Below are 26,892 nucleotides of genomic sequence, written 5' to 3'. Positions count from 1 at the left end.
AAGGTCTGCTTTTAACTGTAAGACCATATCCTTTGAATTTAGAAGTTTTGAGAGCAGAGTCAGATTTCCCAAAATAGTTGGTCATATTTATTGTTTTTCTAGGGTTGGCATGCATGAAGCCTTGAAGTGTGGGTCAATAAAACTGCACAGGACAAAAAAAAAGTTATATGTAGAGTTGGATTTTCTGACCAGGCTTTAGCACGAAAGATTTACTGCATAGTTAAACATGTGAAAATGATAAAAGGGAAAAGAGCTAATGTTCCACCAAGCCTGTCCCAGGCAGTTGTGATTCCTTATGAATCATACACTCTGCGCCTCACCCAGAGACTAGTAATCTCTGGATAAGACAAACAGAATTTTAAAGGATGGAATGATTTCTAATGTTTGTAATGAAATAAAACCTTTTATTTACATTAATGAGGAGACCTGTGAATATTCAAGTTTTCATGGGGACACTGTGTTCTCTGGATAAAGAGCACATTCAAATAAAGCGTTTCATTATTTAAAAAAAAACATTACATACAGGCTCCACAAGAACTGATGCAAGAAAGAATGTTTCCTGTTACATGGTGCACTTCAGCAATCACAGTATGTGTTACTTAACTGGCTGCATTTATTGACTTAAGCCAACTCAGCAGGCACCCAGTCAAGCAATCCATCACTATTTTCTGCTGAATTTCTGGGCTGAACAGATTTATAGGCATTTAGATCTTTTGATCTGAAATACATTTTGGCAAAAGTAACCAAATGCTCATTGTAAGAGTCTTTTAAACAAGTTCAAAACAGAACCTCCTTTTAGTGCAGAAACCTAAAAATCAGTGCCACCAGCTAAATGTAGGAATTTGAAAATAAAATGACTTGAAATTCGATTGCATACTAAAAGGAACTCTGTCAGAATTTTCAAACCTAAACTTCTTTTAAAATTTTCAAGTTAAAGTGAGATTTTCCACTTCTGCATTCATAGCATGGAGCACACAATGCAAACCTCTGCCTTTCTGACCGAGATTTTCTGTTCTTAATAGACTATTTTCCAGTCAACATTCCCAGCCTGCAATGCACAAGTGTAAAGATCCAGCCCAAATACAACCAAACAGAATCTGCTGTCTTCAAATTCAAAATGGCAAGCTTAATAAAAGATGTCCTTTCTACTCCTTTCCCTGTCATTATTAATCTTTCTTTGATTGAGATGAAGAACTTGTACTCATTTAGTATTTTTTAGTGCTTTGGGATCTCGCAGAAGTGCTTCACAGCCAATGAGGTTCTTCTGAAGTGCAGTCTAGCTTATATCTAAAGGATTGCCACATACTTAATTTGTGTATTAAGCACTTTGATTACATTCCAAACATAATAAAAGTCCTTCCATATGAATGGTTTATTACGACTATGTACATTCTTTCATGGCATTCAAGAAATTCATCCTGATTTGTTTTTAGGAGTTATTTCGAGATCAATGGTACAAATGTTTCAGCATAACAATTTTTCTCTAATGTTAACATCAAACCTAAAACCATTTTCACACTGGGGTTTAGGTTTCAGACAGGAAATACAGATGTCCCACATTTTACTGCATTTTTATTGCCACAGTTTAAACTTCAGGTTTGTGTTAACATAATTTTTTGATAGGAGAGATTTTATTCCACATTTTGTGACTTTTGTTTATTGGCAGGAAGAGGGTCCAGAAATTAGCCCAATTGATAGGCTTAACCTCCAGTCAGCTGGGGAGCATTCCAGTGTAGGGCACAGATGGGCACTTGTACAGAGAACACAGGGTTGGGGGTGGATGACCTATGGAATGATTAATCTCAGAAAAGGAGTTAGCTTTAACAATAAGAGTACTTCCTCTTTGACCTCAAGATGGGCTCTAAAGCAATTGTACTTTTATTGGGATATCCACCCAGACCCATTGGCACTGCTGGCTGGTCCATTATTTATTTGGCAAAAGTGACTGCAGATGCTGGAAACCAGAGTTTAGATTAGAGTGGAGCTGGAAAAGCACAGCACGTCAGGTCCAACATTTATTGCTTATTCCTAGTCACCATTGGGAAGGTGCTGGTGAGCTGTTCAGCTGCCTTCTTGAATTGCAGCTGTACATGTGGTATGGGTGTATCCACAATGCCATTAGGGAGTGAGTTCCAGGATTTTCACCAAGCCATGGGGAAGGAGCGACTGTGTATATTTCCCAGTCTGTGTGATCAGAAGCTTGGAGGAATACTCACGGGTGGTGGTGTTCCCATGTGTCTGCTATCCTTATCCCTCTAATGGAAGTGATCATAGCTTTAGGAGATGCTATTGAAGGATGCTTGGTGAATTTCTGCAGTGCATCTAGTCGGGTACACTCTGCTGCTACTGAGTGTCAGTGGTGGAGGGACTGGATATCTGTAGATGTAGTGCCAATCAAATGGGTTGCTTTGTCCTAAATGATGTCAAGCTTCTCGAGTGTTGCTGGAGCTGTACCCGTAAAGGGAAATAGGGAGTATTCAATCTAATTCCTGAGTTGTGCCTTATAGAGAGTGGACAGGCTTTGGAGAGTCAGGAGGTGAGTAACTTGCCACAGATTCCTTGCCTCTGACCTGCTCTTGTAGGCACAGTACTGATATGACTAGTCCAGATTAGTGGTAGCCTCAGGATGTTGATAGTGGAGGATTCAGTGATGTTGATGCCATTAAAGGTCAAGGGGTGATAATTAGATTCTCTTTTGTTGGAGATGGTCATTGACTGACATTTGTGTGGCACAATTATCACTTGCCACTTGTCAGCCCAAGCTAGGATTTGTCTAAGACTTGCTGCATTTGACATGGACCTCTTCAATTTCTGAGGAGTTATGAATGGTGTTGGACATTGTCTAATTAACAATGAACAACCCATTTCTGACCTTATGACGGAGGGAAGGTAATTGTTGAAGCAGCTGCAGATATTTGGGCTAAAACCCCTACCCTGAGCAGCTCCTGCAGTGCTATCCTGAAGCTGAGATGACTGACCTCCAAAAACCACAACCATCTTACCTTGCACTAGGTCTGACTCCAACTATTGGTGAGTTATCCCACTGACTCCATTGACTCCAATTTTGCTAGCGCTTCGAATGAATATTAGATTAGATTAGATTACTTACAGTATGGAAACAGACCCTTCGGCCCAACAAGTCCACACCGACTCACCGAAGCGCAATCCACCCAGACCCATTCCCCCTACATTTAACCCTTCACCTAACACTACGGGCAATTTAGCATGGCCAATTTACCTAACCCGCACACTTTTGGACTGTGGGAGGAAACCGGAGCACCTGGAGAAAACCCACGCAGACATGGGGAGAACGTGCAAACTCCACACAGACAGTCGCCTGAGGCAGGAATTGAACCCTGGTCTCTGGCGCTGTGAGGCAGCAGTGCTAACCACCGTGCTGCCCCACAGTCCAAAAATGTGCAGGTTAGGTGAATTGGCCGTGCTAAATTGCCCGTAGTGTTTCGTGAAGGGGTAAATGTAGGGGAGTGGCACTGGGTGGATTACGCTTCGGTGGGTCGGTGTGGACTTGTTGGAGCCTTGATAACAAGAGCAATCACTCGCACCTCAGCTCTGGGTTCAGCTGTTTTGTCCGTGTTTGAAGTAAGGCTGTAAGGCACCATCTTTCATAGAAATGAGCGTTGCTCTTTCCCCAGAGGTAAAGCAGTCATTCGATAACTTTTGTACAAATGATCAGACACCTGGTTGAGATCCCTGCTGCAGCTTTGGTTTGCTAGTGCTTGCTGCCCTAGGCAGCAGCAACAAGAATAAATAAGAAAGAGATAAGCAGTTCACACAGAATTCCCAATCTCTGCACACCTGCCCTTTTTGCCCTGCCTATGACAACCAGATTCCTAATGACCCAGTCCACTTGCATTGGTCCAAATCTATCCCAGCTTCCCAATGTTGTCTCATCCTGTGGCAGTGTCTTAGTTGTGATGTGACCTAAGGCTCATTATCTGGGGCTAATCAAACTTCCCCATTTGTGAGCATGGGTTATAAAACAATTTAGGTGGTGGCATTAAGGGGATTGCATAGGTGTGTGGAAGGAGTGGCTTATAAGGGAGTAATTTATAAGGGTTGATTGGCTTATTATCAGTTTGCAAAGCTATAAAATACTATGATGGCAATATAAAAATATTCTGTTATATTAGTTATGCACGCATACACATGTAAAATGAGCATGCTTATACTACATGGAAAAAAGGATCTTGATTTATTGTATGATTACTCTAGCAGTTCAAAAATCCGACCTTAATCTTTTGTGAGCACTAGAAACTAGTTGCTGTCGTCCTAATGGATCGTCCAGCTGCTCTCTTATTAGGAAGAGATAACTAAGTGGTGGTTTAACCTAAGGGTCACAAAAAGGACATTGGTCAGGCCACTTTTGGAATATTGTGTACAATTCTAGTCTCCTTCCTATTGGAAAGATGTTGTGAAACTTGAAAGGGTTCAGAGAAGATTTGCAAGGATGTTGCCAGGGCTGGAGGATTTGAGCTATTGGGAGCAGCTGAATAGGCTGGGGCTGTTTTCCCACAGCATTGGAGGCTGAGGGGTAATCTTATAGAGGTTTATAAAATAATGAAGGGCATGGATAGGGTAAATAGACAAGGTCCTTTCCCTGGAGTGAGAGAGAGTCCAGAACTAGAGAGCATAGGTTTAGAGAGAGAGAGGAAAAATGTAGAAGGGACCTAAAGGGCAACTTTTTCACGCAGAGGGTAGTGCATATATGGACGAGCTGCTACAGGAAGTGTCGGAGGCTGGTACAATTACAACATTTAAAAGGCATCTGGATGGGTATACAAATAGGAAGGGTTTAGAGAGATATGGGCCAAGGGCTGGCAAATGGGACTAGATTAGGTTCGGATATATGGTCAACATGGAGGAGTTGGACTGAAGAGTTTGTTTCTGTGCTGTACATCTCTGTGACTCTATGACTTCAGACAAGGGGAGAGATTGAGAAGGAGAGAGCCTAATGGTAACCTCAGTTGGCATGGAAATTGAGCCCTCACTGTTTCTATTACTCTGCATCACAAACCAACTGTTCATCCAACCTAGCTAACCAACCTCCAACTGGGAACTAGCGAGAGGATGTATTTCAGTCAAAAATGTAATGTTTTCAGTGCAGGATCCTGAACAATTAAGTCATGACTTTCAGGGTTTTGTAGTTTATTTTTATGCCACAATCTCTGTTTGATTAAGTTATGCTGAATGGAATTTGTAACTGGGAAATTATTCTAAGCTGATTTCATTATTTGTAAATTTGTAGCCAGTTCTACATTTCCATGTGACTACAGGATATTCCATCATTCCTTAATTGGCTTTCTCTGAGCCCAGGAGCCATTAACTAAACTGTGATGAACTTTGTCTGAATAATAAAGAAATTAAAATTACGTGTGATTTCTGTCATTGATGTAGGTGCTATAGTGGGATGACTTATAAAACTTTTCACTGTATTTGTCACTGTGGGAATTCAAATTGACTAACGATGATGAAAAACTAGCCTGACCAGTGCTGGTTTGTTGGGAAGTCTATTTTATCAATAATTTCAGAAGTCACACAACACCAGATTATAGTCCAACAGGTTTATTTGAAATCACAAGCTTTCAGAATGCTGCTCCTTCGTCAGGTGAAACCAGGGGTGCTCTGAAAGCTTGTGATTTCAAATACACCTGTTGGACTATAGTCTGGTGTTGTGTGATTTCTGACTTTGTCCACCCAAGTCCAAAACCAGCACCTTCACATTTTAGCAATAATCTCATAACCTCCCTGAAGCAATCACTATATGTTTAAAATGGGAATGTAATTGAAAATGGGGATTTATTTCTTCACATGTAAAGTAGCAGGTGTGAAAATAAAGCCAGCTTGCCTTTGTTTTTTGGTCATATTCAGGTAAGATTCAAAGCAGAAAACCAACCTTCTGTATAGATCAGGAAAAGTGGTTGTTTAACAAATCAGTTAAGATTTTGATTTGCAATGTGAGTTGCACAGAAAAGCTGCTAAAAGGCTGGATATATGTCATCTTCAATGAAGAGGCTTCATGTGATTGAAGCAAATTAACATTCGGAAATACTCAGCCCTTGAAAAAAAAAATCAATGCCTGAGTCACTCCTATTTCTGGTGTGAATGAGTCATAGACAAACTAACATCCAGAGATCACGCGCTCAAATTCCATCACAGCAATTTGACAATCTTAGTTTAATGTGATCTTGTTGTATAAACTTATTATACAAAGCTGACACTAATAGAAGTAAGCCTAGGTACATCAGTTTAGAATAGAATAGAATAGAACTTTATTGTCATGTATGCTTTTACATGAAAAATGCAGTGAAAAGTTTTATAAGTCGTCCCACCAAAGCACCTACATCAATGACAGAAGGCACCAAAGTTCATCACAGTTTAGTTAATGGCTCCTGGGCTCAGGAAAAGCCAATTAAGGAATCATGGAATATCCTGAAGACACAGCTGAGGTGAGACCACCAAGCTGGGCCGCTGGAATACTGGGCCTGAAGCTTCCACCAATGAAGACTGCCATGCCAGGCCGAGAGCATCACTCCTGAATGAGATTGCCTGGTGGGCCACTGGAATACCTGGACACTTCACACTGGGACACGACCTCCACGCTGTTTAATCATTTTATCATTTAATCCCAACTGGTTCACATATGCCCTTCAGAGAAAGAAACATGGTCTGGTCTGGTACATATGTGACTTCTGTGCCAGTCCAGTGTGGTTGGCTCTTAACCAGCCTCTCTTGTGGCGTGCCAAGTTACTTTATTGTATCTATTACTGCCACCTATGGTGAAGCAAAGGGAGAGGGGTTACATAAAGCTGCACTCAGAGGAACAGAGAGTTTTTTGAAGTCTGAGCCAGTTGGAGAGAATGGTTTGTTTCTGTCCTGTATATAAAATGTACTTTGTGAAGAGCAATAAAAGGCAACGTGTCTTCATTAAAGTGTTTTTTTTGTGTAGCTAGACTTCAAGTAGAAAGATGACTCCATTCATTGGACAATGTTACAGGCTATAGAACACAGGCTGAACTCTATGAAGGTAGCTAGGTAGATATATTTCCAAGCATGTTATTTAATACCTAAAAATCTTTGGCATTTCACCTTGCATTGTGGTTCCAAATTTATCAATAGCTTAATAAATTGAATTGATCCTCATTTTAAAATATTCTTACAATTCTTGTAAACTCCAGTAATGTTCTTCAATAACAAAGGAATTCTCACAACACCAATGGAAAGAGAACAGCTGTACAAGATAAACTTTTCCAAACTTTTACTGTTTAAAATAATTTAGAATTAAGGGATTCAAACATGAATTAGCAGGTGAAGGCTATCTCAAATAAAAAATATATGTCACTTTAAACAGTCACTGAACAGATTTACCTTTAACAGAATTACCTTTAATCGTTATAAGGAGGTCTTATACTCCAATATTTGGGCCCTGGAATTATATTCCATTATCATTATTTTTACTGAGCTTACATTTTCTTGATTTCAGGCAATACCCAACAGCTGAGTAGCAAGTCTGTGAGTTGCTTGGGTCTGCTTAAAAATGCCTATTACCTGGTGTTTCCTGGCAATAAATTTCCCTCAGCCCATACAGAAGAAAGCCTTTAATAATTTGCACGCTTGTAGAGAATTTTTTTATTGAAAAACTAGTGCAGATCCACAAATGACTATTGATCTCACTGGGGTTTGCTAAATTAACAGGGAGATCGCCAAGTTCGTTCAACAGGGACCACAAGTGAAGCATATCCAATGAATTCACCACAGCCAGCAAAAAGGAAAGGAAAGAAGGAACAAATTACAACTGGAGAAGAATCAGTGTTCCATGCAAAACCCATCAAAGTGAGGAACGTTAAGGAGGATATTGGAAACCCAAAACTTACTCAGGAGAATGGTAAGTTATTCTTTTCTTTTACATTATGTTGTCTACAGAATTTTGTCACAACATTTGAAGAGGGTCTCAGAAATTTATCAGTGCCTCTACCGATTAATATCTGTTTACCACAGCCACTTTTGTCAATCAAATTAAGTCACAGTCACTGAAGCAGTAATGTACATGATGGAGGTAAATTGTGTTGGGGCAGACAATGAATCCCATCTGCCAAACAAGAATCATCTCCATCTGTGATATATCTCGGTTGTCACCTTCCTGCTAAAGGCAGGTCCAACCCTACAGCAGCATGATCTCCTACCACCTGCAAGGTGGCAGCTCCAGAATTGGGATTGAATCCAGTATTGTTGGCATTAATGTGATGCACACCCAGTCATTCAATCAACTGAAATAACAGCCTCCTCCTGCCCTTCCCATGCCAAAGGATTTGAGTTGCTTTAACAACATGCACTTCTATATGCATGTTTCAAGCTGTAGCTGTGAATTGTGATGGTATAGGCTCCAAATCTTTAACATCATATTGTTGACCAGGAGCAGCACCCTCTCTTACCACCTGCCACTGGTGTATGTTGGGAAAATGTGCAAGTTGATGCTCAATCTGTCTGTCCACATCATGAACAAACCCTCCATGACCTAGAGGGGGACTTAAACCCAGAACCTCTGGATCAGAGGCAGGGACACTACCAACTGCATCACAAGACTACCTTACATCCAATTCATTGGGCTGTACTTCATAATCAGAGGTGAAGCGATGAATGTTGCTGCTAACTTCAAAGAAAGCTGTCCATACAGACCTAGCAACCTAGTAGTGTGGACTTACTTTTTCCTATTGGCAGTTTGAATGTGATGCTCCCCCGCAATCTAACTAATCTCCAGGCTTGCTGTCATCAAGCAGAGTAAACAGCCAATCACATTGCAATATTTCATACAGTCATCAAACTCAGAAATTGAAAACCATTGAATTCCTTTGCCTTCAATTTGCCTTAACTTTTACAGAGAGTGAAATAAATTTTTGTTGCATGCACATGGGATTAAGGTAGAACTAAACTATCATTTCTAGCTTGTATAAAATGTTTACATTGGCATTTCTTACAATAGTGGTGAAATTTGATATTCAACAAGCGTACATCACTCGTTCAGGGCCAGTCAGCCGGTTTCACAGTTACTATGAACTCAGTTCATTATTAAAACATTCAGCTACCCCTCATTCAACACAGTGCAATAGGAAAAGGGAAACCCATATCATTGTGTGCTGGGCATGTTATTTGCTCTTTCTTAGCTGAACTTGAATGTTGTCCAGGTCTAGCTGCATATACAGTTTCTGTGGAGTTATGAATTGCATTGAGCACTCTGTCATCAGTGAATGTCCTCACTTCCGAGTTTAGGTTGTTGGGAAGTTCATTGATGAAGCAGCTAAAGGAAGTGGGAGGATTTATGGTTTGGCATAGGACACTGCCTGGGGTTGAAATGGGTGTCCCGTAATCTTCCGTTATATCAAGTATGACTCCAACCAGAGGAATTTTTTTTTTCTCTTCATTTCCATTCACTTCAGCTTCAGTAGGGCTCCTCAATGTCACACTCAATCAAATGTTACATTAACTTAAAGGTTAATCAGTCTCTCATGTCTGGAGGATTGTATTGTCCAGGACTGTGCTGAGATCTGGAGATAAATGGTTTGGAACAACCCAAACTAAGCATCAGTAAGCAGGTTATTGCTATGTAAATGCTGCTTGATAATATTGCCAGTTGCCCCATTCCAACACTTTATTGATGATTCAGAGTAGTCTGCTGGCATGGTAATTGGTTGGGTTGGATTTATCATGCCTTTTGTGCACAATTTTCTTCATTATTTGGGTAGATGCCAGAATTGTGACTGTACTGGAACAGCTTGGCTTGGGATGTGACTAGTTCTGGAAGACGTCTTCTCCAATACATGAGGCTGCTGGCCACCGCACTCAGTTGATTCTTGTACTTAAAATTCACAAACCCGACTGCCCTGGTTGACCCATCGTCTCGGCCTGTTCCTGCCCCACCAAACCTATCTCCTCATATCTTGACACTGTCCTGTCCCCCATGGTCCAGGAACTCCCCACATATACATTTGGGACACCAACCCCGCCCTCCACATCCTCCATGACTGTTGTTTCCCCGCCCCTGAACACCTCATCTGCACCATGGACATCCAGTCCCTCTACATGTCCATCTGCCATGACAAAGGCCTCCAAGTCCTCCGTATCTTCCTCTCCCACTGACCCAACCAATCCCCCTCCACCAATACATTCATTTGATTGGCGGAACTGGTCCTCATCCTCAACAACTTCTCTTTCAAATCCTCCCACTTCCTTCAGACCAAAGGGGTACTCATGGGCACCCGCATTGGCGCAGCTATGCCTGCGTCTCCGGGTATGTGGAAGAGTCCATCTTCTGCAGTTACACTGGCACCATCCCCCATCTTTTCCCCCGCTACATCGATGACTGTATCAGCGCCACCTCATGCTCCCATGAGGAGGACTGCAACTTCACAAACACCTTCCACCCTGACCTCAAGTTCGACTGGACCATTTCAAAAACCTCCCTCCCCTGACTGGACCCCGCCATCTCCAGTGACCAACTCAACATAGACACCTACTTCAAACCCACTGTAAGCCACAGCTACCTGGACAACACATCCTCCCACCCCCACCCCCTGTAAAAACGCAATCCCTTACTCCCAATTCCTCCAACTCCGCCACATCTGCTCCCAGGAGAACCAATTCCTCCCCAGGACATCCCAGACGGCCTCCTATTTCAAGGACTGTAATTTCCCTTCCCACATGATCAAAATGCCCTCCAGCACATCTCCTCCAATACTCGCACTTTCCTCCATGAACTCTACCCCTCCAACTGCAACAAGCATAGAACCCGCAGATCCTCATCTTCCACCCCACTTAATAATATCCTCCACCGTTTCCACCCACCTACAATCAAACCCTACCACCAGAGATATACTTCCCTCCCCACTCCTATCAGCATTCCACAGAGACCACTCCCTCTTGTTGTTAGTGGTTTAACAATCTACTTTAATTCTCAACTGGATGTTATCGGACTGCAGAAATTTGATCAAATCTGTTGGTTATGGGATCACTTAACTCAGTCATTGTATGCTGCTTCTACTGTTTTACATACATGTCATCCTGTGTGTGACCTCATTAGATTGACATCTCATTTTTAGAATGCCTGATACTGCTCTAGACATCTCTGCTGCACTCCACATTGAACCAGTGCTGGTCCCATAGTTCGATGTTAATGATAGTTCGGAGTGAGATTACACTCTGTGTGTTGGAACAAGTCTTTTTATGCAGTTGCTGGCCAATAGCACCTCATGCACGATCAGTTCAGAGCTGATGGGTCTACTCTTTTGTAAAATGGTATTACTGCACAAGGTAGAGAGTCTTCTCTCTTTCTCTGAAAACTGAACTTTGTCTTCCCAATGATCATGATTACTCCTACGGATACTCTGGTAATTAGATTCATCTGTGACTGCTAGATTGATGTGGATGATGTTGAGTAGGTTTTTCCCATCATGTGGTACTTTCATCATCTGCTGTAGACACAATCTGGCAGAAACAACTTTCAGAGTTCAGCCACGCAAATTAGTACTGATGCTAACTAGCTACTCTTGATAATGGACATTGAAGATTCCCATCCAGAGTACACTCTGTTTACTTGGCATCCTCAGTGCCTCCTCTAAGTGTTGTTCAGTGTGGATACTGAATCATCAGCTGAGGGTGAGCAGTAGTCAGAAATCAGGAGGCTTCTTTGCTCATGTTTGAACTGGTCCTATCAGGCACCACAGGATTCAAACTCAATGTTGAGTGTTTCTGGGGCCACACCTTGTTGACTCTAAACCACTGTTGCAGTGCTTCTGGTTGGTCTGACCCGATGGAACATTCTGGGAAGTCTTCAATGGTATACTTCTGGAGCAGTGTTGAATAATGCACAGCAACATCTGGATTTACACGTTTAACTGTGGCTGTGTGGACTCCAGAAGTTGCTTTTAGTTTCTGAGGAGTAGTTACAGTGAACACTTAATGTGACAAGAATACAATTATTGCAAAGTCCAAACCATTCTCGGTTTTTGTAGTTTCTTTATATTTTATCTTTGAGTGTTTTTTTTTACTTTCTGGATAGTCTTCCTCCCATAAGTCTTTAGTTTGAAATCTAATCAACACGAAGAATAAAATTGATATCCAAGCTTCAGTTGCAGGTCTTCTGTTTCTCCTCATTTCATATTCACTTGTTTCCTTCTGTTCTACTACTGTGGAAGAACCTCACCTCACCTTAACCCCACCCTTTGAAATTCAGGACTTGAATACAAATAATCAAGACTAATATTCCAGTGCAGGAGTGAGGGAGTGTTGAACTGCTGAAGTTGTTGTCCTTTTGATGAAACGTTAAACCAAGAGCTCGTTTGCCTTTTATGTAGATGTTAAAAGATTCTGGGCCCTAATTCACAGAAGAGCACGATGATTACCTCAGGTATCTGACCAATATTTTTCCCTCAATCAAAATAGTAAAAACAGATGGATCATCATATTATTGTTTGAGAGAGCTCACTGTGCACAAGGTGACACCTTGTTTTTTTACGTTACATCAGGAATTATTCTTTACATGCACTTAGTTGGCTGTAAAGAATTTCCTGCCTTTAAAAACAATTCTTCATTTAACACAACACAATCTTCTTATCTCTCTCACTCTTGCTCTAGCAAAGTCTCAGTGGTCATTTTGGTTCTCTTTTGTGCAGTACTCTTCATACATTTTCAGTTCAAACTGCTATTTGCAAGTTGTTGGTTTGTTTGCCTTTCCTATATCTCTAACTCCCTCATTTACTCTGTTTCTCTACCATGTAATGCAGACTTGAATATACACAAGTTAGCTGATTGTCCATATCTTGAACTTTAGTTTATTGCTGCAATTGTGACAATTTTCAGGAAAGATGAGGATACGTTTGTTGTAAAGATGGCTGGCATTAAACGACTTGTGCTGAAATGAAATATAACATTTGATGAAATGAAATATCTCTTGGAACTTACAGTTATGTTGTGCCATTCATGGCTTCAGGACATCTCAGGCATATAGAGGACAAGTAATATAGGAAATGCAATTGCCGATCTATGTACAGCAAGATCCCACAAACGCAGATTTTCTGGCTTTAATCTTGTTTGGGGGTAGCTGTTGGTCAGGACACCAGAAATACTTCCTTACGGGTTGAAATAGGAGGAAATTACTAGATCATTAATGTCCATTTGAGAGGGTAGAGGAGGCCATGACTTAATGTGACTTTGGAAAACGGAGTCTTTCAAAATAATGTGAACAGGGTGTATGCAGATTGATTTCCCCATTGCATCTCAACCTGGTTAGAGTAATCTTTTCAAGGTTAGACCATTGTTCTAAGTCATTGTATAATTTACAAACTTATGGATAATTTCCTCTATCATCTTTGTCATGGTATGAACACCAGAGGTACTGGCAGAATTTCAATATTAACTAGTCTCAACACAAACCATTACTGTTAATAATCACATTTCACCGATGAAAACAAAACCAATTGCTTATCCAACTCAAGCACTTTTTCTCATTAAATTCTGTTTAGTGAAGGAAGGTTTTAGGAGAATTTTATTTTTAAATTTTGAATGTCCTATCAGAAACAATGGTCGAAGCAGGATGTATGTAATGATAAATAGTAAATATTTAAGAAAAAAATTGAAAAGAATATTGAGTAAGCAGTAACAACTAGCACAGATGTTTTGGACCAAATGGCCATCTTTTGTGCTTTAAAATTCTAATGGGTTCCTTTAAAATTGTAGTATCAAGACTTTTCTGAAGATGGCAGTAAAGAACTGTTATATATATTGGAGACAACTGGGATTGTACATCTGCAAGCAACTATAAATAATATTCTGAAAATGACCAACTAGGAGTTAACATTTATGATTGACTAGAACATTCACCTTTCTTTCCTTGTCTGAATGTTTAGCATTTTTATCATTTCTTTTAAAATCTGCTTCCAACATCATTTGCTCTAGTGATTATTGTATTTGAGGTGACCATGGTACAGCCAAGGTCAGCCTATCCTTGCATCACCTCGCACTCCTGACCTTGCAGCCGAGTTGCAGAATTGACCAAGACAGATGGCAGGCACCCTGGGCGCACAGTCTATTGCTGTTGCCTGAAAATGTGTTTTCAATCAATGGCTGAGGCTGTGTCTGACAGAGTACTGAAGTGAAAACAGCTGGGATGGTTTGTTTGGGAGACCACTGTGCTACTGCAAAGCTTTAATATTTAATTCCCTCTGTTGTGTGAATAACCCATAATCAGTTTGTGTGCTTCTCTTCAGCTGCTGGATGGGGGTGAAAGAGACCTCTGATGGAATGTGGATATGATAAGGTGTCAGTGAGGCAGATTGAACGGTCCGCAGTTGTCAGTCTCATTTGATAAATCTATATAAACACCTTATAAAAATCTTGGAGGGCAGTGGAAAGGGTTGGGAAGAATACTTTTAAAACAGGAATGGACAAGGAAGCCTGCTAATTTGTGCAGTGAAAGTCTGGCTGCCAACTTTTGTGATCTGGATGTGTGCCTCAGGGTTGCTAGTATGTTTAGTCGGATGCTATGTGAAAGGCAACGAGTTTTGTCACTGTGGGAGAGAAGAGGTGTACATGTAGGCAAACAGGTCAGGTAATACCTGCCACTGGTAATAGTGACATTTATTTATATTGATTATTCAATTTTGTGGGGAGAATGCAATGGGAAACCCACTCTCATCTTCCATCTGCCAAAAGCATTTTAACTTTCTTCATGGAAGGCAATTGTACTCCTTTCATTTTATTAAAATGTTACATGTCATAACTAATATATTTAACTGCACTTATTGTATTATAAATTTTGAAAAGGAGAATGCTGCCCTGCGCTTTTTGTTAAATTCTTAGTTTAATCAGAAACGGAGTCCTCTGGTAAGCATTTTGAAACATGAACTTCTGTGCTGTGGAGAAATCCGGGCTTATATTTTCACAGAATCATATCAGACAGAAGGAGGACATTCAGCCCATCATGCTTGCATAAGTCGAAAACAACGACAAGCTAGTCTTGCTCTTTCCTCACAGTCTTCAAAGTTTCCATGCCAAGTATGTGTTCAATACCTTCTAAGGTTTGGGAAGAAGAAAAGGGGGGAAGGTGCTGGTGAGTGGGACTTTGCCTTTGCAGGGACGGGCAAAGGCACTAAATGTCAAATTGCCTCATTCTGTGCTGTAATTACTTTATAATTCTAAAATGAAGTTGAATACATAGATGTGAGGCTGTTTAGTGCTCATATCTAGTTATGCTAAATATAGTGAGCAATGGAAACTATATTCTCAAGTTTTCAGAATTACTTTCTAATTTTAGGATGCAACTACATCTCCTTTACAGACCGTAGGAAGGCCTCTGAGTGTCTCATGTACAATATCATAAATTGGTTTATTAAGAATGTCATTGAATTAAAATGATACCGTTCTTCCACCCATTATTAAATTGTCTTGGACAAGATCATTGCAGACCTGCAGTTGCCTCATAATAAGTTGTGACATTAGCCCTAACCAATGTTCGACAGTCTATTTCAATTCACATTAAATGGTCCATTCCTCATTTTTTTTGCATCTCGTTATGGTTTATCATCACTTCTGCTTTCTTGTGTTAAGTCGAGATTAAATCCAGCTGGTTTAATTTCCAGCCAATTCTACTACCTTTTTAGCTTTTCTGATTAAATCAGTGTTATGAAATGTTTTAAGGAAAGTGGATTATATAATCCTTGCTTACTGTTCTGAAAGAATTCCATGAAGATTTGTGAGGCAAGATCTCTTGCTTTAAAAATGTACTATCAGACATGGATTTAACATTCCTTAAATAAGCATTGGTATTATCCTACAGAACACTTTTAAGCCTTTTCTTCCCTTGAAATGTTTGTGAACTGACCTGTGATTTTTCTGATTCATGTCTCATTACGTGTGAGAGCATCAGAACTACATTCTTTAGACTGCAGCCATAAGGGACCATTCCAACATAGCTGCAACACTGGTCTGAAGTGTGCAAATCTAGACACACTGTTTTAATCCACTCTGCTGCTCCTGTTTGGTTATATAAATTTCATTACCCAATTACTTAAGATTCGGAATATATTGATCTTGGTTCAGGTTCAGGTGCACCTTCAAATAATTGAAGTTAGTTTTCATATGTTTAAGCTCACTTCGCAAAGTTCCATGCCCAGCAAGCACATTCCTGGAATCTGATGTGAAGGTTACTTATCCTGCAGAATTTTCTATTCAGGACTTTTTATGGGGCAGGAATCCTGCAGAACCCTCAGTATGTTTTGGACTCACCATGCCTGAATACTTGATCGTAGACTCTTAATACACTCAATCGTTTAGTACCTTGAGTCATTTTTTATTTTGACTTCTTTCTTGTGTTAAAGATTTCCCAGCCAATTTTAGCTTGGCCTGGAGTATGGTCATGTATTCATTTGTGAAGCATTGATACAGTAGATATTTCACAGAATCGCATTATTGCTAGAGAACTGAAGGGGACAATTTGGCCCATTTTATCTGCACTGACTCTAAAGCTGGCATTCTGACTTTCTGCCATTAACCTGGCTTTTTCCCGTACCCTCCACCACACCACAGGCAGTGCATTCCAGAGCTGAACCACTCATTGTGTGAAAAAAACTCTCACAACACATTTGCTATATTTGCAATTCACTTTAAATCTGTGTGCTCTAATAGGATTATATGAAAGTTTCACAGAATCACCGAAGTGTTACTTATAGTGATTGTTTCTTGTTCATTCATACTATTTTCCAAACATTGAATAAAATTCAATATCGTCGCTTCTTCATAGAAAGGTAGAATTTTATGATGCCGAAGCAGACCAAAAGGCTGAACCTGCCAAATTGAAAGCAGTGACCAACTTAATCCCACTCCCCTCTTTCTTGTAGCCCTCCAAATGTTACCTTTTCAAGTATGCAGCCAATTTCCTCTTGAGCGTTCCTGTTACATCCCCTTTGACAACCCTTTGAAACAATGCATTCTAGATCAGAACAACACAAGATAGTTTAAACAAAGTCTTCTTGTTTCACCCCTGGTTCTTTTCCTAATTACCTGCAAACAGTGTCCTCTGATTTCTGGCCATCCATCCAGTAAATTTCTCCTTACTTACTTTGTCAACTCCCTACCAAATTTGAACACCTCTAAATCACCTGTAATATTAGTCAATCGACATTCTTCATCAGCTCGGGAGTCATTTAGATTAGATTACTTACAGTGTGGAAACAGGCCCTTCAGCCCAACAAGTCCACACCGATCTGCTGAAGCGCACCCACCCAAACCCATTCCCCTACACCTAATACTACGGGCAATTTAGCTTGGCCAATTCACCTAACCTGCACATTTTTGGACTGTGGGAGGAAACCTATGCAGGCATGGGGAGAATGTGCAAACTCCACACAGTCAGTCGCCTGAGGCGGGAATTGAACCCCGGTCTCTGACGCTGTGAGGCAGCAGTGCTAACCACTGTGCCACATTTAATTGGTATAAATACCAAAACGATTGTTTTACCTGGAATAGAGCAGAAAACTTTCATAAAGTATGTCTGAATGTAAGGTTTCATTTCAATAGTCAGGCACTACAAGTGAACTATGTTGTTACAAGATCTGTTGTTGTGTTCTCCTCTTTTTCTCCAATCTTTCAGCCAACAAATTGGATTTATGAACTGCTAGAGGCCTTGGTATTTTGGAATCTTTTGTTTGTTTAAACTGGCTAGCACTAGGTTTGAAAAGGAATAACTAAATTTACCTTTTTTTTGGTGAGATTCTTGGAGGGTTTCTGTCTTTAAGGATGAGTGTATTTTCTTGTACTATTTTCCCAAACTTGTCTCATTGTCTGAACACCATGCTCTTATGACATCCCACTTGTCATGTTTCCCACTGCCCACTGCTGGGTCATCTGGAATACCTGGTGCAGGCGCCATGTATAAAGGCAGTTCTGCACCTGGTTCATTTCTGGCACTCCACAGCTACAGCACATTGTGTTTTATTTGCCTCTGACATGATAGGCAGGGAAAATTGGCATCCCACTTAGTAGGCAGGGACCCACTGGTCCTGGTAGATGGAGTAATGCAGAAGAAGGTTGACCTGTTCCTCAAGGACCAGCAGAGGGGACCACAACACCAAACACTGCCATGCTGGTTTGAGCTTGGCGTGGGCTCTATGGTTTGGATAAAGGCTCAGCAGTCAATGATCTTCCCTGCTGTGCCTAGTTAAGTGCCACCATCTTCCCTCTGCTTCCAATGCTCACGGTTTACCCATCTCACCCTTGCCTGCAATATCTTCCCCAACTTGCTCTCATCTACCTCATGCCCTTAGACCAGTATACCTGCATGGAGTCTGCACTGTTTTCCCACTCAGACAGGACATTTCATCACCTTTCTCCCACCTCCACCAATGTTAACAGTTGTGTCACCCACTTTTTACACAGTCTCTTCCCTCCAGGAGGAGAAAATAATTCATAATAGGCTGGCAAGATGCGTAGTGGACACCTGATATTTTGCTTCTCATTCCTTACAAGGAGAGGTGTTGGCCAGTGAGGATGGAAACTACCCACACAAAAACGTCTGTGTCCCACCAACAAGTAAGAAGCATTTGCTGTTGCTGTGCTGTTCTCCCATTACTGCCACTGTGGATCAATGTGGATCAACACATACACCAGCCGGTTTCGTAAGAATTTCTATCCTACTGTTGTTAGAATACTGAATGGACTCACAACCTCTTAACATTCACCTGTACCTTTTTTTTTGCCACAGTTTACCTATTATTTACTTATTTATGCTACTTAACTATGTGATCTGCCTGTATTACTCACAAGACAAAACTTTTCACTTTGCCTCGGTACACGTGACAATAAATTCAATCCAATTCACCTCACTTCACCTTCTGCCCCTTGTTGGCAATACTTTCTCTCCCCCGTCTCCTGCAGGCACTAGTAGCATCAACACAGTCTCAAAGTCCAATATGCCAGCAGCACAGGACACCTCTTCCTCCACCTCTGAGAAGAAATCACAGAACCCTCAGAGGATGGACCATCAAGGCTGCCTCCAGGCTGTGACACATGCAACTGACAAGCAACACGAGTTCGACTGGGACAACACTACTATTATAGGACAAGCCAAACAGAGAACAGCCAGTGAATTCCTAGAGGCATGGCACTCATCCACAGATTCAATCAATAAGCACATCGACCTGGACCCAATATACCGACCACTGCAACGGACAGCTGGAACTGACAACCGGAAGCGGCAGATTCAAACCACTACAAATGCTGGAGGAAAGATCACAGAAGCGCTTCATAGGAGGCTCCCAAGCACTGAGGATGTCACCTAGACAGGGGACGAAACATCTGCAACACAAATTCCCAGCTCGGCAAACAGAACCACAACAACTTCATCAAAATGCCCAAGCAGACACAGGGGCAGCAAGCAGGTTTGTCAGAGACAGACAGTGGGAAAACTGACAGAAAGGTTACAGGACTGCCTCAGTGCCTTTTGTACCATGTTGCCTCTGGCATCTGAATGTCTGCCTGCCTTCATGGAAGTGTTGATGTGCTAGGTTCAATGCTGTCAATGGCCGCTGGATCTACTGTACAGCTCTCCAATGGGAAATGGCAGGGAGATGAGGGTCTGGGTGTCCCTTGCTCAGAAGGAGACAGGTTGGGCGAAACACCACTGGAGGATGCACCATATGTAGGCTGCCCAACAGCCCCCCCAGCCCCCTCACCTCCCCCCCTCCCCCCCCCAAACCCCAGCTATCTCCTCCCAGGACACTCCAGAGTTGGCTGGGTCAGCTACCTCCACCCTGTTTGCCACTCTTGACCCTGCAGGAGTTCACACCAAGGAGGGTGCACCTGCCTCTGGGTAGATCCCTCCGTATGTCTGGCTTCTGTAGATGCAAATGCCCTTGGGTTGTTTGAAAAAACTCCAGGGCCGACAGGCAGGTAGAGAGTCTCATTGTGAGAGGGAAATTATTGTAAAAACCTTTCTGATAGCACATGATAATGCTTCATTGTAAATGCAATCTCACATTTGTAAATACTGGTAAGTGTCTGATGCCAGGTTTGTGTGGACAGCCGTTGCCTGTAGAGCATGCCTTGAGATGATTGTGCCTTGTATACAGGATGAAGTTCTGCAAGAGCAAGCTGGAATTGCCAGGCAAGTTGCTCTGACTTTCATGTCAACATAATTGCCATCTAATTTCTATCTGACAGGACAGAGAATAGAAATACACTTATAAGTGAGGAGTGGTTAATGATAATGAGAAGCAAATACATGCAAATTCATGCAAATAGGTTTCAATGGTGCAAATCTGATCTCGGCGTTCAACGCTTAGTTGAAAAGTGAACTTCTTAGTTTCTGAATCGAGACAGTCCTCACTGCCCACCTGATATGATTTTCTGAACTTTCTTGCCAATCCATCCCTGGGAAAATTCTGTTCAGTGGCCCCTTTCTGGCATTGTGAATAGTATCCTGGAATATATTTCAAGCTCTTTTGGATCATTTTTACTCGTGACTAGCTTTTTGCTAAAACTGCGAAGCCAAAATGACTGGCCTTGATATGGGGCTGTTTATATCTTTGTCCAAGCACTCTCTTGTTCAGAAATCATAACTTGTCATATACCACATAACCAATTTTTATATCTATAACATTTTCATTATTAATTTAAAAGATGTACTTTGGTATTTCCTGAGTAAGCTGATTGAATCTTCAGAGCTACTTGACTGAGAATTTGCATGTTATAATGGCCCATATGAGTTTGCTCATATGTCTATATCAAACATATGGTCACATCCATGGTAACCACTGCACGTTGGGAGTATAGCTCAGGGAAACAAGGTGATTGAAAGATTTCAACCCTTAATGGTTTATATGTTTTTAGTGACTGTATGCCCATAATTCCTAATTCTATTCACATTCACATGAAAGCTGTTGCTTGTTTTATTTCAAAATTGTTGAAGTTTATTTTCAAAGTTTCAAAGTTCTTAATTTAGCTTTTAGTTGCATTCATCTCTACCTTAGGTCAGAAGTCACATGACACTAGGTTTTCATCCAAAAGGTTTATTTGAAATCACAAGCTATCGGAGCGCTGCTCCTTCGTCAGGTGAAGTGACTTCATCTGTTGAAGAAGCAGCGCTCTGAAAGCTTGTGATTTCAAGTAAACCTGTTGGACCATAACCTAGTGTTGTGTGACCTCATGTTATGGGTGGCATGGTAGCACAGTGGTTAGCACTGCTGCCCCACAGCGCCAGAGACCTGGGTTCAATTCCCGCCTCAGGCAACTGACTGTGTGGAGTTTGCACGTTGTCTGTGTGGGTTTCCTCCAGGAGCTCTGGATTCCTCCCACAGTCCAAAGATGTGCAGGTTAGGTGAATTGGCCATACTAATTTGCTCGTAGTGTTAGGTTAGGGGTATGGGTGGGTTGTGGGTCGGTGTGAACTTGTTTCTTTTCTCTTTTCTAATACTTCTGACTTTGTCCACCCAGTCCAACACCAGCATCTCCACATTATCTCTACATTAAACAGCAATGTTTCCTTGGTTCTTTACTCCACACAATAGTAGCTAACCAGTGTTGAAATTTTAATAATTGCTGACCCTCAATATTCTTGTCGCAGATGAGAAAGCTAAGAATATATATTAGTGCAATAGGAGTCTCTCTGAGTCTTTTGTGCCCCTTTCATCAACTGATAGCCTCTCTCCTGGATTTGAAACCTTCTACCTTAATAGTGAAGGCCTGAATTTTAAAGTAAGCCAATGAAACAAAACTTGAGTAACCACAGTCCTATCAGGTTTTCAGAGTAAATGGTAAAATAGCGTCATCGTTGAAAGGGAGCAAAATTGGCAGCTACCAGCTCAGAGAAGAGTGTTATTGTCCCTCCTCTTGTTCTGAACTATGTAAATCAGCTGGATTCAGATATGTGAGTTAATTATTCAGATTTATAAATGATACTGGACTGAGGAGGTCAGTAGAGTTTGATAAAGCAGTGGAGAAATTATTGAAGAATTGAAACCACCTTCGCAAGTGCAGAACTAGAGCAGATTCAACTTAATATAGCTGTAAATGGAAAGCTTTTCCATATCAGAAAGATGATGGGGTGTGCATTTATGTCATAAACTGGATTGATTTAGCTCAAGAAGAGACAGTCTGAGTGTGAAGGCATTCCATTGTGGTCAGGGTGCACCTTGATTTTTATGGTTAATTCTGATCATTGAATCAAAGGAAATATTCAAGACCTGGAAACAGCATAGCAAAGAGCTGTGCAGTGATGCTGACCCCTTGTGTTAGGTGATCAAAAAAAGCCTAATGTTCTTGAAGCCTGTTAGGAGGTCAATCAGTGAGATCGTTATGGTATGTTTAGCTGCTAAATGGATCAGGAACCATTAATCCTGAACATTGTTACAAGTTGTCCAAAATAAAAATGAATTTAATCAACCTGTTTGGAAATGTTATGACAGTTTTCAGGAAAGGTGAACTTTCAACCCAGATAGAGAGAGCAGCACATTGCCACAAGACCTTCTTACGAGTTGGCCAATGGTGACAGAAAAAGAACACATAATATGAAGCCACATTCAGCCTGAGAATTGTTGGATATTTTAAAGTTACACTATAATTACTTAATTTGCTTTTCAAAAATAAATGATTTTGTTTTGAGATCTTGAGGCGTCATAATGCAATTTTTAAGTTGATTTGTTTTAGAAATATGGGAAATGGTTGTGTAGTTGCTTTAATTTTAATTTATTTAAGTTCATCAGCAAATTAAAACAGCAATGTTATCCATCTGCTGTACTAAAGGTAAGACCAATGCTGAAAGAATTTCAATTGATTCTATAAATTTGGCATGAAAGAGATTTCACTGGTGCAAATATTTATGTATTGGGAATACTACTTTGGTAGGAGGATAGGGATTTGTAATGCCTAGATTTGCATTATACTGTTATAAATCTACATGAACTAAATGATGCATAATAGACAATCTGAACTTCCTGAGGTAAGAGCAAATAAGCTTAAAGCTGTAAAAAGCAATGTACCTTAATTATTAATGGAGAACAGAGGTTTTGTTGCCAATATGTATAAGCATTTCTCTTGTATTGTTCAGGAAGGCATAGTGTAATAATTTTTGATTCCCCGACTCCTCTGACTTTATTATCTGGGATCCATTAATGCAAACAATGGACAAATTTGGAATCCTAGGTAGGAGTTGGGAAGTCTGTGTATGCGAATGTCGCAGAGATAGATCAAGCACAGGGCAAAGTGACATGGATCACCTCAAGCCAGTTGCTTCTCAGTTAGAAAGCTCACGGAGACAATATAATCCATAAAGAATGTACTGCTGGTAGCTGTGAACAGTGCTGTTTTAATCTTGTTCTGCTTTCCTAAATTGTGAGCTTAGCATTTGGATTCTGGATTGTTTTATCATGAGGAACCAGGAATGCTCTCAATACCCCCATGCAAGGACCATATGTGAATGACTCCATAGGGAATAACGTGGAACTGAAGCGTTTCTGATCTTACATGCTGATCAGGAGGTGTGTAAGCCAAGAAATCATTATAGGTTGCCTCCATGCTGTGTACCCAACTGCTGCTGTACTTCCTATCCTGGATGCTGGCTGATCAGCATCTAAGACTAGAAATTAAACTAACATACATTACTTCCTTTGGAACTGATGTCAGCTATGTGGTGAACTTTCTCTGCAGGGAGGGAAAAGGATTTAAAACCTCTATTATCTTTTGATGTTGGACGTTTTTCTATTTCAGTTTTTTAGCGTGATCAAAAAATATTTGAACCATGTGTGTACTAAATGTGCAAAGATTTATATTTGCTACACATTGCTTGCATATTGAAAAATTTGAAGCATTAATAGTCTAATTCATTTAAGTATTAATTCTACAACTGTATTGATGTCTGCATGTATTGCACTAGGGATTATAAGGTGGACTGATTGATCCTAGTAATGAAGTCTCATGAGCGCTAATCACCCTGCTGCCTTAGTTTCCCAACTATTTCACAAACAGAGTAGATTATTGCATTTCAACTTGAACCCCTCTAGTTTGAGAAAATTGGTGAGTTATTCTGATGTGAACTGTAGTGATACATTGATTGGCAATAGCTGCTGATAAGGCGCAATTCATATTGAGTGGGATCAGCTGTGCATTCTCAACCATTATTGTGTAATGTTAGGGGTGTTTTTATCTGAGCGCACACCTAACAACAACGTTTGTACAGCTATGGAATTTTGACCTGTGTCTTTGGAAACCTCCATATAACAGAAAGCAAAGTAATGAAAATAGATTGACATTACATTGTGAAAGTGCCATTTTCTATGGCACTTTGGTTGTGGATCTGCCTCAGGAGATGTAAAGACATTGGAGTGCAGTCCCATTGCATGAAAGCAGGACTCATAACTCTTGCAGGATTAGTGGTGCTGGAAGAGTGCTGCCTGAACTGCTGTGCTCTTCCAGCACCACTAATCCAGTATTTGGTTTTCAGCATCTGCAGTCATTGTTTTTACCTTCATAACTCTTGCAACTGAGTGTGCAGCAGATTTAGGGGATCCTGCCCCCCACCCAATTCAATCTGTCAGCCTGACAGAGGGTTGATGGTACTGTACAAGGTTCTGTTTCCAAATCTTGCCCAGGCTCTGCAACAAAAAATAATAAAGAGAACACTTTACCCCTAATAACAAACAGAAAAGACACTTCATCCTTTCTATAGCCATCAAAAAAAGTGCAGCAGGTGATCTTACCTGAACTTCATTATGGTTCTGTGGCAGCATTTCCATCATCTCTCACTGAAAAAGAATACCACCCAATCAACTCATTCCCTACGTAACTCGCCAACTCTGCCTCTGAGAATTCCAGCTTCTTTTCATCCTCCAGCTTCTTTTCATCTCTCACTGCTTAAATGCTGCAAGTGGTGTGCTTTTGCCTTACATCATGTTTTTTAATCTATGAATAACACTTTATTTGTGTGTAAGTGGAAGATTTTATGTATGGTAAAAGGTCTGGGGTGGCATGCGAAAAATGGGGATTTGAAGTGTGTGTTGGAGAGAGAAAGATAGGGGAATGAAAGGGCAACTGTTATGTGAATGCAGAAAAGAAGAAAAATGCAAAGCAATGAAACTTAAGTAAAAACATTATGATGGAGCAAAGTCAAAATTGTTTAACTGGCTTCATCAATGAACCTTCATCTGTCATTAGGCAGGAAATGTTCTTTGCACTGATGATTGCACTGTGTTTAGCTTCATTCACAATTCTTCCAATGATGATATGACTCATGCCAACCTACAGAAGACTTGCATAATATTTAAGCATGAGCAGTTAATGGTATTGACTCAAAAGTATCAGGTAATGACCATTGAGGATCTTCCCCAGGTCCCATGGGTTCTATACCAACAATACCTTGGAAGTCATCATTGACTAGAATCTGAACTGAATCAACCAAATAAATACAATGGCTACTGGAAGCAGAGACTTGGCACTCTGAAATGGGATCCACATTCCTGACATCTGATAGACACTCCACCATCTGCAGAATTTAAATCATGCCATGATATGGCAAATAACATGCAGGGTCTAAATAGGTTGCTTGACAGTCTGTTCCATTTACAGTCCCTCCCCAACTGCCTCAATATGTCTGGTGTATAAATGCACTCCAGCACCTTGCCGTGAATATTTTGACAGCAGTTCCCTACTATTCGATTTCTATCACTGAGAAATATGAACAGCAATAGTGTTCCCGTGCATTTCCTCTCCTTGCCCTTCAAGATGGTAGAAGTTATGGATTTGAACGTGCCATTGGAGGAGATTTGGTGAGTTACTGCAGGACAGCTTAAAAAAGTACACCCTGAATATATTGTGTGCTGGTGAATATTGAAGGTGGCGGATAGGGTTCTAGTCAAACAGCCTTCTTTATCATTGATGGTGGCAAGCTTCTTGAGCTGCATTTATCCAGGCAACTGGGGACTATTCAATCACACTCTTCTCTTGTGCCTTGTAGATAGTGAACAGCCATTGGGGAAACAGGTGAAAAGTTAGTCCCTGTAGAATTCCTAACTTCTGACTCTCTTTTGTAAGGCACCATATTTATATGACTGGTCCAGTTCAGCTTCTGTTCAATAGTAATCCATTGCCAAGAGGTTTACACTGGAGGATTCAGTGATGGTTATACTGTTAAATATCAAGGGGTGTTGGTTGGATTCTCCTTTGATGGAGATGATCATTGCATGACATTCCTGTAGAGTGAATATTACTTCAGGGTCCAAGCCCATATATTGTCCGGGTCTTGCTGTATCTGGACATGAACTGCCACAGTATCTGTAGAGTAGCAAATGGTCTTGACTGTTATGTAATTATCAGTGAACATGTCCACTTCTGACCTTCTGATGAAGGGAAGGCCATTGATGAAGTAAATGGAGAAGATTGGGCCAGGAACTAGCTTGTGGATCTTCTGCAGTGATATCCTAGAGGTGAGATAAGATGACCTCCAAACCCCACAAGCACTTTTCTTTATGTTAAGTATGACCCCAACCACAGAGAATTCCCCCACCCCCTCATCCTGGATTTGCATTGACTCAATTCATACCCATGTTTGAACTAGGACTGTAATGAGATCAGCAGCCAAATGGGACTTTGATGTATTCCAACCTAAATGTTAGTGAGCAAGTTATTCCTTTGCATGTGCCGCTTGAGAACTTTGCCAACAACAGCATTGCTTCCATCATTTCACTGTTGATTGACAATATATGGATGGGCTGGTAATTTGTCACTTTGGATTTGTCTTGATCTTTGTGCACAGGATGTACCTATGCAATCTTCCACGTAATTGGTTTGCTCCCATACTGTAGCAAAATAGCACTTTGCTTGTATGCTATCAAAGTATAA

The 26,892-nt window shown here is 40.9% G+C and overlaps 1 protein-coding gene across 1 annotated transcript in view; it reads left to right on the top strand.

The window, feature by feature from the left end:
* LOC140465074 (doublecortin domain-containing protein 2-like) overlaps nucleotides 1-26,892 on the top strand; it is a 219,123-nt gene that overhangs the window by 102,596 nt on the left and 89,635 nt on the right. Inside the window, exon 7 of the mRNA XM_072560919.1 lies at nucleotides 7,714-7,903. Within this exon, the coding sequence (XP_072417020.1) occupies nucleotides 7,714-7,903 (190 nt within the window). The remainder of the gene's footprint in view (nucleotides 1-7,713; nucleotides 7,904-26,892) is intronic.

Source organism: Chiloscyllium punctatum, chromosome 41 (assembly GCF_047496795.1).
Source record: "Chiloscyllium punctatum isolate Juve2018m chromosome 41, sChiPun1.3, whole genome shotgun sequence".
Taxonomy (NCBI): domain Eukaryota; kingdom Metazoa; phylum Chordata; class Chondrichthyes; order Orectolobiformes; family Hemiscylliidae; genus Chiloscyllium; species Chiloscyllium punctatum.
This window is presented reverse-complemented; position numbering and strand designations above follow the sequence as displayed.